At 44.9% G+C, this 16,470-nt stretch overlaps 1 protein-coding gene across 1 annotated transcript in view; it reads right to left on the minus strand.

Moving 5' to 3' along the window:
• Positions 1 to 6,561: 6,561 nt before the first annotated feature.
• Positions 6,562 to 16,470, minus strand: part of ZNF668 (zinc finger protein 668) — a 104,605-nt gene continuing 94,696 nt past the window's right edge. The window contains exon 2 of the mRNA XM_069244195.1: positions 6,562 to 10,569. Coding sequence (XP_069100296.1) covers positions 8,845 to 10,554 — 1,710 coding nt within the window. The 5' untranslated portion in view covers positions 10,555 to 10,569 and the 3' untranslated portion in view covers positions 6,562 to 8,844. The remainder of the gene's footprint in view (positions 10,570 to 16,470) is intronic.

Here is a 16,470-nt window from a genome sequence, read left to right on the forward strand (position 1 = left end):
GCTCAATAGGCAGGGTGCAGTGTATTTAAAAGGTAGGACATGTACTAGTGTGTTAAAAGTCCTGATAGTTAAATATTGCTAAATTTGTTTTTCACTATTGAAAGGCCTATCTATCCATAGGGGGACATGAGGATTGCCTTGAAAGATCTTAAGTTCAGTTTCTCATTGGGAGCAGATAGAGATGTGGAGTTTGGGGTCTCTGAACTCACAATTTAAAAATACACCTCTTTTGTGAAGTTGGTGTTTAGATTGTAAGTTTGAAAATGCCACTTTTAGAAAGTGGGTATTTTCTTGCTTAACCATTCTGTGCCTCTGATTGGCTGTTTAATGCACGTCTGGGCCAGATTGACAGTTGGGCTACTTGTGAATTCACTCTAGACAGTCACACAAAGGGAGCTGAGGTGTGTCCTGCATATCCAGAAGGGTCTTCCTGGGCTAGAATGGAGGGGAGAGCTGACACTTGCACCTGAATAGGGCTGTTCCTGTCCTTAAACAAAGCAGTCCCCAACCTCCTCGAGTGTCTGGGGCCAGGACAGGGAGAGGCTGAGTCTTGTGCACTACAGAGACTTTCCTTTGAAGTTTGTCTACTTCAAAGGCAGAAATGAGTATAAGTATTGGACTGCTGACTCCACAACTTCAGAACACTTCTGGACTGAGGACATTCTGCCAGGGAGAAGATCTGGATGCTTGAGGAGGACCTGCCACTCTGCCTGTTGCTTTGCTGGTCTGCTACGTCTGCCCTGGGAGTGAAAGGACTGGACTTTGCTTTCTACATCCTGCTTTCCAAGTGCTTTAACTGAGCTTTCCTCTTGTTGTGAAGTCTTAGGAACATCAAAGAATTAATCTCCCAGTGCCTGGGCTATTCTCCTGAGAGTCCTGACTTGCTGAGTGGTGCCATATCCAGTCCCTGGGCCCTTAGAAGGGAAGGCTAGTAACCTGCAGGGAAAAATCCATGCACCGCTGTGTGTGTGCGCATCAAAAAATCAACACAGCTCCTTTCCCGCAACTGAAAATTCAATGTGGTGTGCGTCTGGCGGTTAGAAATTTGACACAGCGGACCCTTCACACAGCACATTGTAATTTTCCATGCATCAACCCTGGGTGTCAAATCTTCAACATCAACATCACAGCAAGGTTCTAAGGCTGTCTGGAAATCGACGCATCATTCTCCTGCAGGGGGAAGTATCAGGGCCTCACCTAACCGATGGGGAATGAATTAATGCAGAGCCTCTCTTGTGAATAAGGAATTGATGCGTTGCTGGCTTTTCTGACGCACCATCTCTCTTGTGGCTTTATTTTTCACACATACCAGGTATTTGGTGCTAAAACAACACATCCATTTATGGCATCAGATTGAGACCCCACTTTAAAATTGGTATCTTTTCTTGTGTATGTTGGATTTTTGTTGTTTCGGTCTAGTTTTATTCAGATAAAAAATTGTTATTTTTCTAAACTGGTGTGGTGTCCATTTGTAGTGATATGTGTGTGTGCACAAACAAATACTTCACACACTGAAGTAAGCCTGAATGCTTGAGCCAAGCTGCAAAGAGGGTGGGCAGGGATTATCCGAGCTGTGTATCTCCCTTATCCCGAGGGTCCCTACTTGGACAGTGTGTAAACTGACTGCTAACCTAACTAGAGACCCCCTTTCTAACAGTTGCCTTATTAATCAGTGAATCCTCCCCTCCTGCCCTGCATGCAAAGAGATCTTTGGCACATTAACCATAAATAGTTTGCGGGGAGCAGAAGCAGCAGCACACTCTTGTGCCACTACCTGGTACAAGGTTACCAGATTCTCTGCAAAGTAAGTGGTGGGAATCAGCTTTACTCATCTCAACATGGGTTCCCTTAGACCCCTCCAAGGGAGTATCAGTGAGGAGTCTTTTGCTAGCATTGTTTTATTATCTTGGGAGCACGCCAGTGCAACTGACAATAGATGGACACAGCTCTAAAATTTTGTCAGCGTAATTATTAGACTGGGGGAGCATAATACTATCCTTCGGACAGACCCCCCCTGCCTTTCCTCTAATAGTTGTTTCACTATTCGCATGAGGTCTCCTACCATGGACCAGTGGGCCCCAATTTCTGCCTTTAATTCGCTAATACACTTGAGTAACTCTGCTTATGGAGGAGCAGGTCTGCCTGCGTGTACAGGAAAGCTTCCCCCACCCTCAGGCCACCCACAGGACATCAGATACACTTAAGAGTGTCAAAAACGATTACTGCAAGGAATGGCCAAATCTAGTGGGTCTGTTACAGACATGGCGTCTGTCCCTGCATCTTTAGAAATACATGACAAGGAAGTGCCGGGATCATGGGTCTGTTTTTTAGATCCCTTGAACATGCTGTTTTACATGCTTGTGACTAGACAAGCTGAGATTCCCCTAGATTGAGGAGGCAAATCGGCAGCCACTGGAGCTAATATCACCTCACACTCGACTAATAGATTGTCTATGCAATTGAGAACACGGTTACCTCCAACATGTTTTCAACCCTTTTTGCCTTTCATTCCTACCATTACCTCCCCCTCCCCCCAACCTGGGTTGCCTTCCTTGTACCTATCACATTCCAAGGACCAAACCAGTATCGCTTCAGACTTGAGGGGTGAAGAGCAAGACACAACTAACAGTTAGTCAAATTGATAAGTCCCAGAACAGGATGGCATGAAATGGTCTGCTTAAACTGTCCCACTGGTGCATCCTTTTGCTAGCAGTAACAAAGCTTACGCACAGTACCTTCAGGGATGTAAAATTAGATGGACATTACAGGGATGGCCCAGCCTCCTCTGGGCTCTGACGGGCGAGGATGGGCCTGCCCCTGGCCCAGGATTTGCCCGGGCACATCCTGCATGCATCCTGCACAGCAAAACTTCGTCGCACTTCAATAGCGAAGGCAATTGGCAGCAGGTGGGAACTCAGCAGTGGCTTGTGGGACATGTGGTCCCCAGCGATCACACTCCGTGATGGCTCCAACATGGGATATTATACGGCTCAAATGAAGCAGGGGCGGAGTTCCAGGACAGATGAATAGAGATGGCGCCAGCAGTAAAACACACTTCAGTGCATGCGTCGCCCCAGCGCAGTGGGACTCCCTCGTGCTTTAGCAGTGAAGGTGGGAACTCAGCAAGGGCTTATGGGACTTGTGGTCCACCGACATCGCTCTTATTGACAGCTCAACCTAGTATATTACACAGCTCCACTGAAGCAGAGGCGGAGGTCCAGGACAGATGAGAAGAGGTGGCCCCAGCAGTAAAATCACACCCGAGTCATTGCACGCGTCCCCCAGCAGAGTGGGACTCCCTTGTGCTTTGATACCGTAGACAGTTGACAGCAGGTGGGAACCCAGCAAGGGCTTGTGGTCCCCAACGATGGAGCTCCATGACTGCTCCAACCTGGGATAATATACAGCTCCAGTGAAGCATGGGCAGAGGTCCAGGACAGATAAGAAGCAGTGGCCCCAGCAGTAAAAACACACCCATCAGTGTATGTCCCCCATTTAAAAATCACATTACTTGGACTATGACAAGACTTTTGTCTACATGTCCATGGAAATGCTCAGTTGTTGAGACACAGATTGGTCATTTAAAAAAATTTTGGAAAACAGAAACTGAGGCACCTTTGCATATCATGGCTGGCCCAAAGTTACATAATAGGGTCAAGTGGAATGGGCCAATGTGTAGACCTTATTCTTTAATCTAAATTAAATCCAATGTTTATTTAAAGTAACATGTTGTATTCCATATGAGTGCATTTTAGCAAATGTGTTCCCTCTGCCAGATCAATTCAGAAGATCCTACCTCTGAAAACTAAAGACTGAACTGCTGTAATCACAACTGTGAAGAAAAGAAAGTGACGAGTGGAATGCTTCAAATTAATCTTAGCCACTTCTAACTTACTCAGGCCTCATACCAGTCCATTGCTTATATTGCCCACAATACCACTTCAGATAGTCCTATTCAAATCATCCTTGTTCCTCTTCCAATCGGAACAGTTTTGCCAGACCTGCAATAGTAAGTCTCCTCTGAACGGAAACACAATCAACCGCCGACCAGTTTCGGCCTGTTTGGGCCTCTTCAGCTTAAGGTCCATGGCACAGTACCCACATCTAGGCATACCAATCACACTGGGGCATGCAACTGAGGGCAAAAAGAACCTGGCCTGACCGTTTGGCTGGACTGTTCCTGTTGGAATGGTGGTCAGAGAATAGTGAACTAGAATGCAGCCAGAGGCTAATGTTAATTCAAGCACTCCACCAATCACCTTGGTTTTTGTCGCATTGGATTCTTTAAGAACAAGAAACATGCTCTTACATCAATGTGCCATAGGATTTGAGCTGCACTCTGCCGAAGAGGCCAAATTGGCTGAAATTGGTTTATGGTTATTTGTGTCCTATTCTGGAGGGGACCTGGCAGTTCAGTATGAAATGTTCCCATGAGGTGCATGATCAGTACTGTTATCACCCACAAAGCTATACATGGAACAGGATCGCTTTTTAGCAGAAACAAAACAACCAAATACATTCAACAAAGAAACCTCCGCTCAGGATTGGCACCCCGCCTTAGAACACCACCAAACAAGAAAAAAGACTGTAGGTGGTGCATCCTTCTCCGCTCAAGCAGCCAAACTATGGAATTCATTACCCCCAATTAAAAGAGCCACAGATAACTATCTTGTCTTCAGAAAACTACTCAAGAGTTGGCTCTTTCCTTCATAACTACCATATTCAAACAGCTATGGACTGCATATGCCTATGTTGATACATATTTTTATCTGATTATGTGTATATTCTAGTTATATATAGTTCTTTAGAAAATATGTATCACTACTACATCATAACAATAAACTACACACATACTCTTTATTCCTGTTTAATGTATATTTAGTCATGGTTTAAATATATATATATATGTGTGTGTGTGTTATTCTATGCTTAACATGTTCATAGGTCATTGCATAGCTCCTAGATAAGTTATGTTAGATACTTAGGAATCCCTGCTCTCATTTTATGTCACCTTTTTTCTACCCATCACCATATGTCATGTCTATCAATCTATCCCCCATTTCCACTCTGACTCATCCCAAATCCATTCTAGTACTTTCATCTCCTAAATAACCCTGCCTAAGCTCTTCCCTTCTCTTCCACATCTAACTTATCCAAACCCTTGCTTTACTTCCATGATCTCCCAAACAACCCTACTAAATACTCCCTCATTTATCTCAACTTTAACTCATCCAAAACCCCTCCTGCTACTATGATCTCCCTAACCCTTTCCACAGACTCTTCCCTCCTACTTCCCCCCTTTACTCATCCCAAGCCTAAATCCTATTACCATAAACTCCCAATTAACACTTCTGGGTTCTTCCCTCCTTCACCCCTACATTACCTCAGTCAATCCAACTAACACTCACATATCCGTGGCTCAAATTAACTCATAATAATACTAAAACTGTACTCTTATTTCCCTATACCAATCTACCACTAATTCCTTTTGTGTTCCGGAGTAGCGTGCTACTCGCCGAAAAGCACTTTGACGCCTCGTCAGGGGTAGTAAGCGCTAAATAAATACTATTACAATACAATACAGAACTATCTAGGCCAGTTGGGCATAGCTTTGTTTGGGGGAGGAGTAGGTGGAAGTCCAACTAAGAGGGCCAGTATATGAGTTGCTTAAATGCTCCTTGCTGGTGGTAGCGCACTCTCCTAATGCTTTACTTTTGTGTTGATGATCACAGCTGTTCCTCTGTCCTTGGATCCATTCGAGCTGTCTTTGCAATACACTCTGTCATTTGCAAGGTTAAGCTACTGCCCTCATTGGTGCTAAGTCTCAAAGATAAGCAGTGCACTCACATTCTCAGATTCTATCAGCTACAGGAGTTCATCAGTTTTCTTCTGAATACTGTTTGAATTTTACATTGAGAACGCAGAGTTTAGCCAAGTCTTGGCTGCCATGACAGTTCATTTCTTCACTATGGAAGAGTCTGGCGATGTGGCTCACCACTGTTGTCACTATCGGGTGGATGTTCATTTCTGCAACTACCCGTACGATCTTCACAATGAGCTCCTGCCAGTTAATGGCACTGTGTATATTGCAACATGAGACTACAGTGGGTGGTGTCAGTGGATTTCCTTGTATGGGTCTTGCAAATGCTATACATGGCATCCCATCCAAGCAGGCATTACTATCATAACTTGTTCAGGTATGACAGGTGACATGACTTGGGATCCTCTGAGCTGTGCCAGATATTTTGTCATGTGTCTACTGCTGTCCATGGTCGGCTGATGATGGATGATGAGATATCTTTGGTTGTTACTGAAGCATTTTCATTCAAATTCTTTGCTTTCTTCAGGTAGAGACAGCCTTGATAATTTGCAGGGAGATTTCCTGTGCCCTTCTCACAGTTACCAAATAATAAAGGGACAGAAGCAGTAGAAACTAGGACATTTCCTCTATGTGGAAAGCAAACTGCACTTACAACTACTTCGCCTCTTTAAAGTATAGATCATTGTGAATGCCCAAAAAGCGCTGCATAGGGAGACATTTCAGAATGAAAATAGTAAATATTGATTAAAAGACGTATATATTTAATCATACAGAACTGTGAACACTGGAGAAGCTGTTAGGAAAAAGAGGAACGAATGACAAAGAAAAGTAGGTTTTGCTTGGAAAACAAAAATGCACAGTGGAAAAAACACAATGCCGTTTCATATATATAAATATAATATGTTTTGCAAAATTATTGACAACACTGATCGCTTTACACTTATAAAAAGAGTGGGAACCAGGGGAAATAAATACAAGCGCCTTTCCAGATGATCTGAAAGGACCGTTTCATACAGCGGAACTGCAGTCAGTCCACGCCGCCATGCCTTATGAAGGGAAGAGGTGATTCGCAGGAATCTTTGGAAGGAGATGGCTGGTTCATAGGCCTGGAATTTTTTTTAACTCATTGTTTGTACATCCAAACAGACCATGGAAAGAAATGAAAGAATAATGAAATGGGAATGAGAGAAATACTAGAAAAGAAAAGCTGAGAGGGATAGAAGAAAAGCTGAGTGACAACAAAGGCGGACACAAAAGTCAACAATGTATGCTGATTTTAAAAGTGAACATCCAAAATGAATGGAAACCCTGCTTTTTTTGTGCACTCGAATTTGAAAAGGGAACTAAAGGTAGAGAATGCAAGCTATTCCAACTCATGAGGTGCATGGAGTGCAAGGTTTGGGAGTTCAGAGGACTGCAAAGACCTGTAGCCATTACCCCACTTTTCCCATACAACCTCCCCTTACACCACTGCCAAGAGGAAATTTGAGAAGAAAGACCCATTTGTAACACAATCAATTAATGCAGCTGGGTGCTCTGGCAAAGCCCACTTCCCTTTAGCAAAGCTTTTTGGAACTCATCAATGGGGATAGGAAAAAGTGCTAGTTTCATCTCATCTGTAGCAAGAAGTCCTTCTCTCCTTCAGCACATCATGCTGGGCTCCAACTTCAATGAAGTAATGGGAAGAACCTACGTAAGAACAGACGTGTGCAATGTCCAATTCCAATCTTGCACTTATTTTGCAGATGAGACACTTTGGCAGAACCTGTTGGTCAAGCACCTCTCCTGCACAAAGTAAACAACAAGAGCCCGGGGAAGGAAGGAAATCTGAAGATCACCCTTTGGATGAATGCAACACACCTAAATGAACTGTATACATACCCCCAAAGCACGGTCTGTGTGGCAAAATGCAGCGTAGCTTTTGTACACTGAGAAACAGCTTTAGTAGGTGGGGCCAGGACATATTGAGCTGACATTGTGTATATACTCCTAAGACAATGGCACAAACCATCCTGGATCCATCTTCAGGGAAAATATATGAATATACTGTATTCCCAGCCACATCAACTGAATCGTGCAGAGGCAAAGCCTCAATCCCTTCATGCAAACAGTCTGCAAATTCTAACTTAAGGATCCTTTTTACTATGCCTCGCTGTATGGGCCCCAGTCTGTTGCATAAAATCCCAGAACCACTGTGTTACTCATTAAGACACCAAACTTGATGGGAAAGGGCAAGGGTGAAACCTGTATTAACAGTTCCACACATCTCATGAAAACACTCTGAGCACCTGCTGCCTTCGGTGCTCTTGCCTGAGCTGTTGCAGTATAAGCCTACAAACATATTTATGACACTTGTCTAGGGGGTTGGGGCCAATGCAGATGTCACTCTCACATTGTGTGCGCACATAGTTCAAGAACTTGATCTCCGGGATAGGGATTTTACCCTCCATTGATACTGGTAAAGAACGAAATACCCAAGCTAGCAGACCAACCTAAGAAATCCAGCAATTTCAATCGAGACACAAGACCTTGTAGAAGTATTCTCATCCACCAAGTCTTAGGACAGGACATGGGACAAGGAGGAAGTTTACACTCACTACAACAAGAACTTTGTGACCTGATCTAAATGGAACAAGGGGGCTTCCTGTTTGGAAGATCCACTACACCAGCTACCCTCCACCAAACACATATTGGACTCTGGGATGGAATAACACAGAGTTCCACTCCCCCAGGGAAGAAACTTGTTGCAGTGCAGGAAGGTGACTGCCTGGTAAGCATAACTCTTTCTCACTTACTTAAATAACTGAGGTATTGTGGCAGAGGAGGGGGGGGAGGGGTAGTGGAACAAAACGTTTCACTGCAGTGGTGCAAATAGTTATGGAACTCTGCCCCATGTTCATGACTTTGTTAAGAAAATCAGGGTATGTTTGTGCAGATGGTACCAGAAATACATCAGGGACCTCAGCACAGTTATAATTCTCCTGGCAAAATCATTACTGGAAATCTAGTTAGGAGGATGGAACTTAGGAAGTCTGGTGCAAGGGTTCTGGAATGGCTCCTTCTGTCACTTTGTCCAGCTCCGGCTGCTCCAGGAAGGTCACAAGTGGCTCATACAGGCTGAAGACCTTCTCCCTATTGTGAGTCTTCTCATGCTTACGAAGGTCAGAGTTGCTGATAAAGCCCTTGCTGCAGTGTGAGCAGGTATGGGGTCGTACTCCAGAGTGAATCTTCTCATGCTTGCGCAGTCCTGATCGGTCCGAGAAAGACTTGCCACATTCCAGGCACTGGAAGGGCTTATGACCTGGGTGAGTCCGCTCATGCTCTTTCAGCTCACCCAGGGAGAGAAACGTTATCCCACAGTGAGTGCAAGCAGGAGTATCCGTTTGAACCACAGCACGATTGTGCTTGGGCATTTCAGCTGTCTCCTCTAGGACTATGTCACACTTGGGGCATGGCTCAGTCGGTGTGGTTCGATGTGTCTGCTCATGCTTGCGAAGGCTGGACGACACCATGAAGGTCTTGTCACACTCCTGGCACTTGAAGGGGCGCTCCCCTGAGTGAACTCGGTGGTGCTTAGTAAGACTTGAGCGTTCAGCAAAGGTTTTTCCACACTCAGGACACTGAAAGGGGCGCTCGCCAGTGTGTACCAGCTGGTGCCGTTTCAGGTCCCAGGACGCCACAAATGTTTTGTCGCATGACGGGCATTTGTATGGCCGCTCACCAGTGTGGATGCGATGGTGCATAGCCAGGTCAGCTGGCTGTCTGAATGACTTACCACACTTATCACACTTATATGGCCGGACACCCAGGTGAGCTCGCTGGTGCCGACGGAAGCTAGATGGGTCTGAGAACATCCGGCCACATTGAGGGCAGAGGTAGGGCTTCTCCCCCGAGTGGGTACGCTGATGGCTTTGGTATGAGGAAAGCTGGGTGAAGTCCTTTTCGCATAGCTTGCACTTGTAAGGTTTCTCAGCAGCATGGATGCGCAGATGGCAAGTGAGTGAGGAGGAGCGGGAAAAGGCCTTGCCACAATCCGAGCACAGGAATGGCTTTTCACCCGTGTGAGAGCGCTCATGATTTTTCAGATCCTTCAGCTCACTATAGGTTTTCTGGCAGGTGGCACACTGGTATGGTCTTAGCCCTGCATGAGTGCGCTGGTGCTTACGGAAGACTGAGGGGTCTGCAAATCCCTTGCCACATTCTTGGCAGTTGTAGGGCTTCTCACCTGTGTGCACACGCTGGTGGATCTTGAGCTTGGAAGGAGTGGCATAGCACTTGCTGCACTGTTTGCAGCTGAAGGGCAAGTCTCCGGTGTGAGCAGTCATGTGCACCCGTAGACACATAGGCTGCATAAAAGCCTTGCCGCAGTCCTTACAAACAAAGGGTTTCTCGCCAGTGTGGCTGCGGCCATGGTTACGCAGCTCGAGAGCCGACTTGTAGGCCTTGTCGCAGAAGCTGCACTTGAACGGGCGCCGAGGCCAGTGGATCTGTTGGTGCTTGCGTAACCGGGACTTGTCCCTGAATTCCTTGCCACACTCAGCACAAGTGTGTGTAGCATCATGGGCCCGGCCATGTCGTAGCACCCGCTGCACACTGGGGAAAGACTTGTTGCAGGTTAGGCACTTATATCGGTGGCCAAATCTGGTATAACCTGCGACATTAGGCACCGTGTCCAGCTCCAAGGAAGGCTCAGTCTTGATCTCCCTTTCTCCAACAGCCTGGGACTTTGGCATCCTGAAAATAGTGTTCTGAAAGTAAAAAAGACAGGGCAGTCAGTACCAGGACAGAGATATGAACATCCACATTCATATCATGTTAATTCTGCTAGTTACTCTGGTATTTGATATACAATATTGTAATTGTAGTTATATAGCGCTTACTACCCGAAAGCATGCTACTCCGGAACCCGAATAGGATTAGTGGTGAATTAGTATAGAGAAATATGAGTTATTTGAGCAGTGGACATGCAAGTCTGTTAGTTGGACTGAATAAGATAATGTAGGGCTAGAAGAAGGAAGAAATTAGCAAGTGTTATTTGGGCGATCATAATAGTAAGATGAGGTTTGAGATGAGTAAAAGGAGAGATAGAGGAAGGATCCACAAGAGTAGAATTTAGAAAGGGATGTTTGGAAGATCATAGTAATAAATGAGGTTTGGGGTGATCCAATAAGGGATGGAGGGAAGAGTCTAGAAAGGGTTAATTTGGAGATCACAGTAGTAGAATGAGGCATCCTTTAGGTCTGCTTAGCAAATGTATATATTACTTATGGGTAAATATATATCACCTACTAATGGTCGACAGTAGGTAGTTATAGTTAGGACCATTTTGTTTCCACAGAGCGCATTTTTTGTTTTGCCAATAGCTTTGGTGCAGCTTCATGAATCTTCAGGAAATTTTCAAAACTTATACTTTAGTTGCTTCAGCTGCTGTGTTCAAAGTTTACAAGTGATCTGTCATGCAGGGCCAAGAAAAAGGGGAAGTCCAAAAACACTTTTTCCCCATTCTTTTTCAATTGGATTTTTCAAAGTTTTGAACACAACTACAGTCCGAACCACTGGACAGCATGACACAAAATGTGTCAGAAAGCCAAGTCTTGGTCCAGAAAGTAAGTGTAAATCTGTTCAGTAGTTTCAGAGATATTAAAGGGCAAAAAAGTATAGATATCTGGGCATGCAGACACTCTGTGGATCCAACTGACCAAGTGTTGATATCTGATTGGTACCACCAGTTCAACAAGGAAGCGTTGGCAGTCATTGAGTCCCACAAAAACAGTGAAACAAAAAGGGGCCATGGTAGGGTCAGCCTGAATCATTAGCCTTGGTCTAGGGGGCCCTTACGGTCACCACCAAGCCTAAAAAGCATTTCCTTAAAAAAGAAATGTCAGGAAAATCATCAGAGCTGGGTCTGTGGATTTCGCCAACAGTTTAAAAAAAAAATAGGGTGGTCTCCCACCTGTTTCTTTGACCCTCCTGGTGGGACAGGTCCTGGGGCATTACGAAAGGAGGAGGGCGCACATGCCCCCTTCCTTAGGCTTATATTATCCCAGGGGACCATCAACTCCCCAGGGTGATTACACAAATAAATGAGGTGGGGGACCCTGGGCAAAATAAATATATTTTATTATGTATGTGGGAGGCACATATAGCCTTTCCAAAAGCGCCGGGGACCGCCACCTCCCCAGGGCTAAATAACACGTTTGTGCAGGGGGCCATTGCACCCGCCCCACTCCCGCAGCCCTAGGGACCGCCACCTCCCCGGTGCTAAACAATCAATAGATGTAGGGGCGTGATCCCCCTCCCCATCCCAAGGACCGAAATCTCCCTTGTGGCTATTCACTAAAATTAAGGAGGGCCATGCAAATTCTCCACCTCCCAAGGGCTGCAGTAAAAGAATGAAGTAATACCGTTGCTCAGGGTTGGGTGGTTATGGGGGGTGGCCACAGGGCCAGGCCGCTGCAACGGACTGCCAAAGGCAGTGGCTGGACTAAGGGGGCACGAGTTATAGTTAGCTTAGGCCACGATTTATAGTTACTTGAAATAACTAACTATAACTGATGAATTTCTATGGTTTTGTGAGAGGAAATTCAGATGCTATGACCTAGTAGTGTGTGTATATATATATATATATATATATATATATATATATATATATATAAATTTATATATATATAAATAAAATAAAACATAGTGGTGGTAGCCACTAGGTAGTTATAGTTAGAATCTAGTAGTTTGCATAGAAAACACTTTTTTTTTTACTTACCTATAACTTTAGCGCCAGTAGATACATTTTTACAAAACTTTCCCAAACATATGACGCTCACTTCAGCTGCGGTTTGGATTTTTTTGGGGTGATCCGTCAAGTGGGGGCTGAGAAAAAGGGGGGCCCCAAATGTGTTTTCCCCATGATAATTCCCATAGGGTTTTTGAAGAGGAACACAGCCCGAACATGGTCCAGAAAGTGCCTCTTTTGTTATCCGTAGTAAACCCACTCAGTAGATTTTGACATATTGAAGAAAATTCAAATTTGTATATATAATGACGTGAAGGCTTTGCGAACGCACCCGCTTTTGTGCTGAGGTCTGATTGGCTGCCAACACTTCAACTAGAAATTGTTGACAGCCATCTTGGGACGCAGCTTCAGCCTAGTACCAGAAAAAACGTAAACACAAAAGAAAAAAGAAAAGGGTGTCGGTTAGGGAAACACTGACCCCTTAGCTCTGGTGTTGGGGTCCCAGAGGGACCGAAAATCACAGCAGATCCGCAAATCCAGCAACAATTTTTTAAAAATTAAATAAAATAAAAAAAAAAAACAAAGAACGGGCACTTGCTTTGGTAAAAAAGCCCTGGTCCATTGGGGATTATTGAACAGAAGGACGGGGTTCACAGGGCACCCCTTCTGAGGCACTTGGATCGCCAGGGACCACCACCCCTCAGGTATTAGCAAAGATAGATTACACAGGAAATCTAATCAACAGGAGCAGCAGCGATGTAGAGTCTGGGTGCTGCAGTGTGTTGGTGGGCACGAGGACCAACAACAGAGGCATGTCAGTATTCATAGGTGATCACTTTTTTCCTTCTAGCATCAGGTGCTATTTTACGTGTGTACGTTTTAGTGGGAGGTGCATGTTCTCATTACTTGGGAAATTATTTCTGGAGGAGGATTACTAATGAAATGATTGGAATCTATATGGAGCACATAGAGGTTTGGTGACTTCATAAGATTCTGATTGGTAGATATCCGGTAGCAAGTGTGAGTGTATTGGGTTCTGGTATTGCAAATGTACCCTGGTTATTACAGATTTGAATACCAGTATCTGCAGTCTGTAGAGGGACTTGTTTTTGACTGATAACCTGATGGCTTGATAATGATGAATATAAATAGTTAAGTGCTTTAGGAGGTGGCATAGGGTTCTGGTGGCAAAGTAGAGAGTATTTTCTAGTGGGAAGAATATACTACTGGGGGATTGCCCACTAGTAGACCATTACAGTAGTCTAGCTCACTAAGTACCCACGGATTGATTAGGAGTTTAGCTGTGGGGCGTGGAATAAAAGAGACAAACCTTTCTTATATTTAGAAAAACCTTGCTTGTATTTAGAACTTGGTAGTGGGCTGCTATGGCTTTGGTGGTGAAGAAAGACTCTAGGAATACGGATGGACTAAAAAGGGTGCCAAAGGTTTTGGCAGAGGACGTGTGTCACGAAGGAAGTAAACTGAGTTGAGCACATGAATTATTGCCAAAAACAAATGAAAAAGTAGGGTTTCAATTTTTAAGAGCTCAACTATAGGGGCTTCTGACATGCACATTTATAGACAATTTCCAATAAATAACATCACTCACAGGGTTCCCACTTCATTCTTACTTTAAATTAAACTAAGCCTTCACTGAAATCAAAATACATACATTTAGCTTTTTTAAGTCTATGGTTTTGCCCACAAACAGCCAGTTAGCATCAATAGAAAATGAGATACGTATAAAGGTTTCCTTCGTTGATTGATACCCATTTTTCCTCAGTGTGATGTGATAACCAGAAAATGACTGAAGTGTAGTCACCATAATCAAGGTACAACACTATCTTGGAGCTTAGATTATCGTGACTGGTGCCCTAATGTCGGGATATCGAAAGCAAAGACTGCCAACGGCCTGGAAGGCCTCTTCTTGATTGCATCCCATGCTGGATTCTTCCATCATGCTAGTCTTCCAAAATTAATTTATGCATGTGGGGTCCTCTTGATCCTGTTCTTATCCCCTTGCCACTTTTTCCAATCGTTTTCACTCCCTCTTTCTTATTTTCTGCCTTTCTTATCCTGGGTAAAAGCTTGGTGATCAAAATTAGGTACTGCTCTCCAGACCTGAGTTCTCCCTGCAGCCACTGACACTAAGTAGGCCTTGTACCCCCATTAGCTGCAGGCAGCACCTCGAGTAGTGAGCCTGGGGATTTGCCCATTCAAGATGTGACCTCTCTAGAAGTGCCGTCACACTGGATTACAGAGACGTGAGGCAGGTGGGCGGCACGGCTGCTTCGTGGTTTCTTCACAGTACCCTCTGTCCCTCCAGCCCGGACCAGCGTGGGTAGTCGCAGCTTTGGCTCATGCTCGCTGGGACCAGTACCGGTGGTGGAGCGAAGTGCTGTGGAGAACGTGTGAGAATAAACAAGTGTGACCTAACGGGTGTGGGCTCTTCCTGTATTCTGTGAACTCGACCAGTGCGAAAAAGTGTGGGTGGCGGCGAGAACAAACAGGTGAGGGACCGAGAGGATCACTGTGAGGTGAGAATGATGGGGCGAGAATACAGAGAACGTGCAGGGTAAATAATGGAAAAACTAATAGGGACTGAGGGGATGAGGAAAAAGAGGTCCAAGAGAACTCGGGAGGTGGATGTAAAGACACAAAGGGTAGAGAGACAATGAATAAGAGGATTAAGAGAGGAGGCGTAGAAAAAAAGATGAGAATGAGCGAAAAGAAACAGTGAGGAAGAGAAAGAAGAGACAAAGGAGAAAGAAGAGAAAAGGGAAAGAAACGACGATTGACAGAAGGGCTAACGGGGAGCAGAGAGAAAGCTCAGTGAGATGCTGAGAGAAAGGATAAATGCGAATGAGATGAAGAGCAGTGGAAAATGGCAGAAACCCTAGAGTAGACAAAGGAGGGACACGGGACACAGGGATGAGGCAAAATACCCTCAAACTGGACGGAGGAAACCGGAGCAAAGGAGAGAGAAAGGGAGCGGGAAGTAAGAAGGCAGAGAGACAAGGAAGCAACAAAAGGGGGAGACAGAAAATGGAGAAATAAGCAGAGACACTGGATAGGAAAGAAGCAAAAGTAGGAACTTGTGCATGAGACAGAACATCCAATGCAGAAACGGAAAAAAAGAGGGAAGGGTGAAAGGAAGGAGCGAGAAGACGGGGCATACAGGAGGTGCGGGAAGGGGCCACAAAGAAAGTGAATGCATATCAAATGAAAGAGAGATAAGGGATGGGGACAGAAGTGCCACCTGAGGAGTGAGACGTGCGGTAAATGAGGACAGTAAAAGAGACTAAAGATGAAAGGGTTAACATGGCAAATGAAGAGATCAAGTGGGTAAAATGAGTGAAATGGCAAAGAGAGAGGGAGAGAAAATGTACTAGGAAAAGGGGGCATGGAAGGGGACAAAAAGGTGCATGGAAGTTGAGATTGACAGAGCAATAGAGTAGAGATAAAGAGAGCGACAAGGGAGAAAGGTAGGAAAACTTGGGCAAAGAACAGAAGAGAGCAACAGAGCAAGAGTGGTGACAAAAAAGATGGAGTCATAGTAAATGTGAGATAAAAAGAGGAGAAAAGTTTAAACAGAAAAGACAAAGAAGCTTACAAAGAAAAAAAGTTGAAAGAAAAGGGATAAGTGAAGTAAGGGTAGCAAGAACAAAGGGAGGAGAGAGAGGAGATCTAACGTGGTGGATAAGAGATAGGGAAAGTAGGAGAGAGCCAAACCAAACACGCATTGGGAAAGCCAATAGGTCTCACCTATGCAAGAGCTATTGGCTTGACCAATGTCTTTTAGTCATGTTGTACAGCAGCGTGGCTGTTGTTCAGCATGACTTAAAGTAAGTTGTGTGGCGTAGAGTGGTGTATGGGGTAGAGTAGATCTGTATAGCACGGAGGGGCGTAGAGTTGTGGG

Source organism: Pleurodeles waltl, chromosome 7 (genome assembly GCF_031143425.1).
Source record: "Pleurodeles waltl isolate 20211129_DDA chromosome 7, aPleWal1.hap1.20221129, whole genome shotgun sequence".
Classification (NCBI taxonomy): domain Eukaryota; kingdom Metazoa; phylum Chordata; class Amphibia; order Caudata; family Salamandridae; genus Pleurodeles; species Pleurodeles waltl.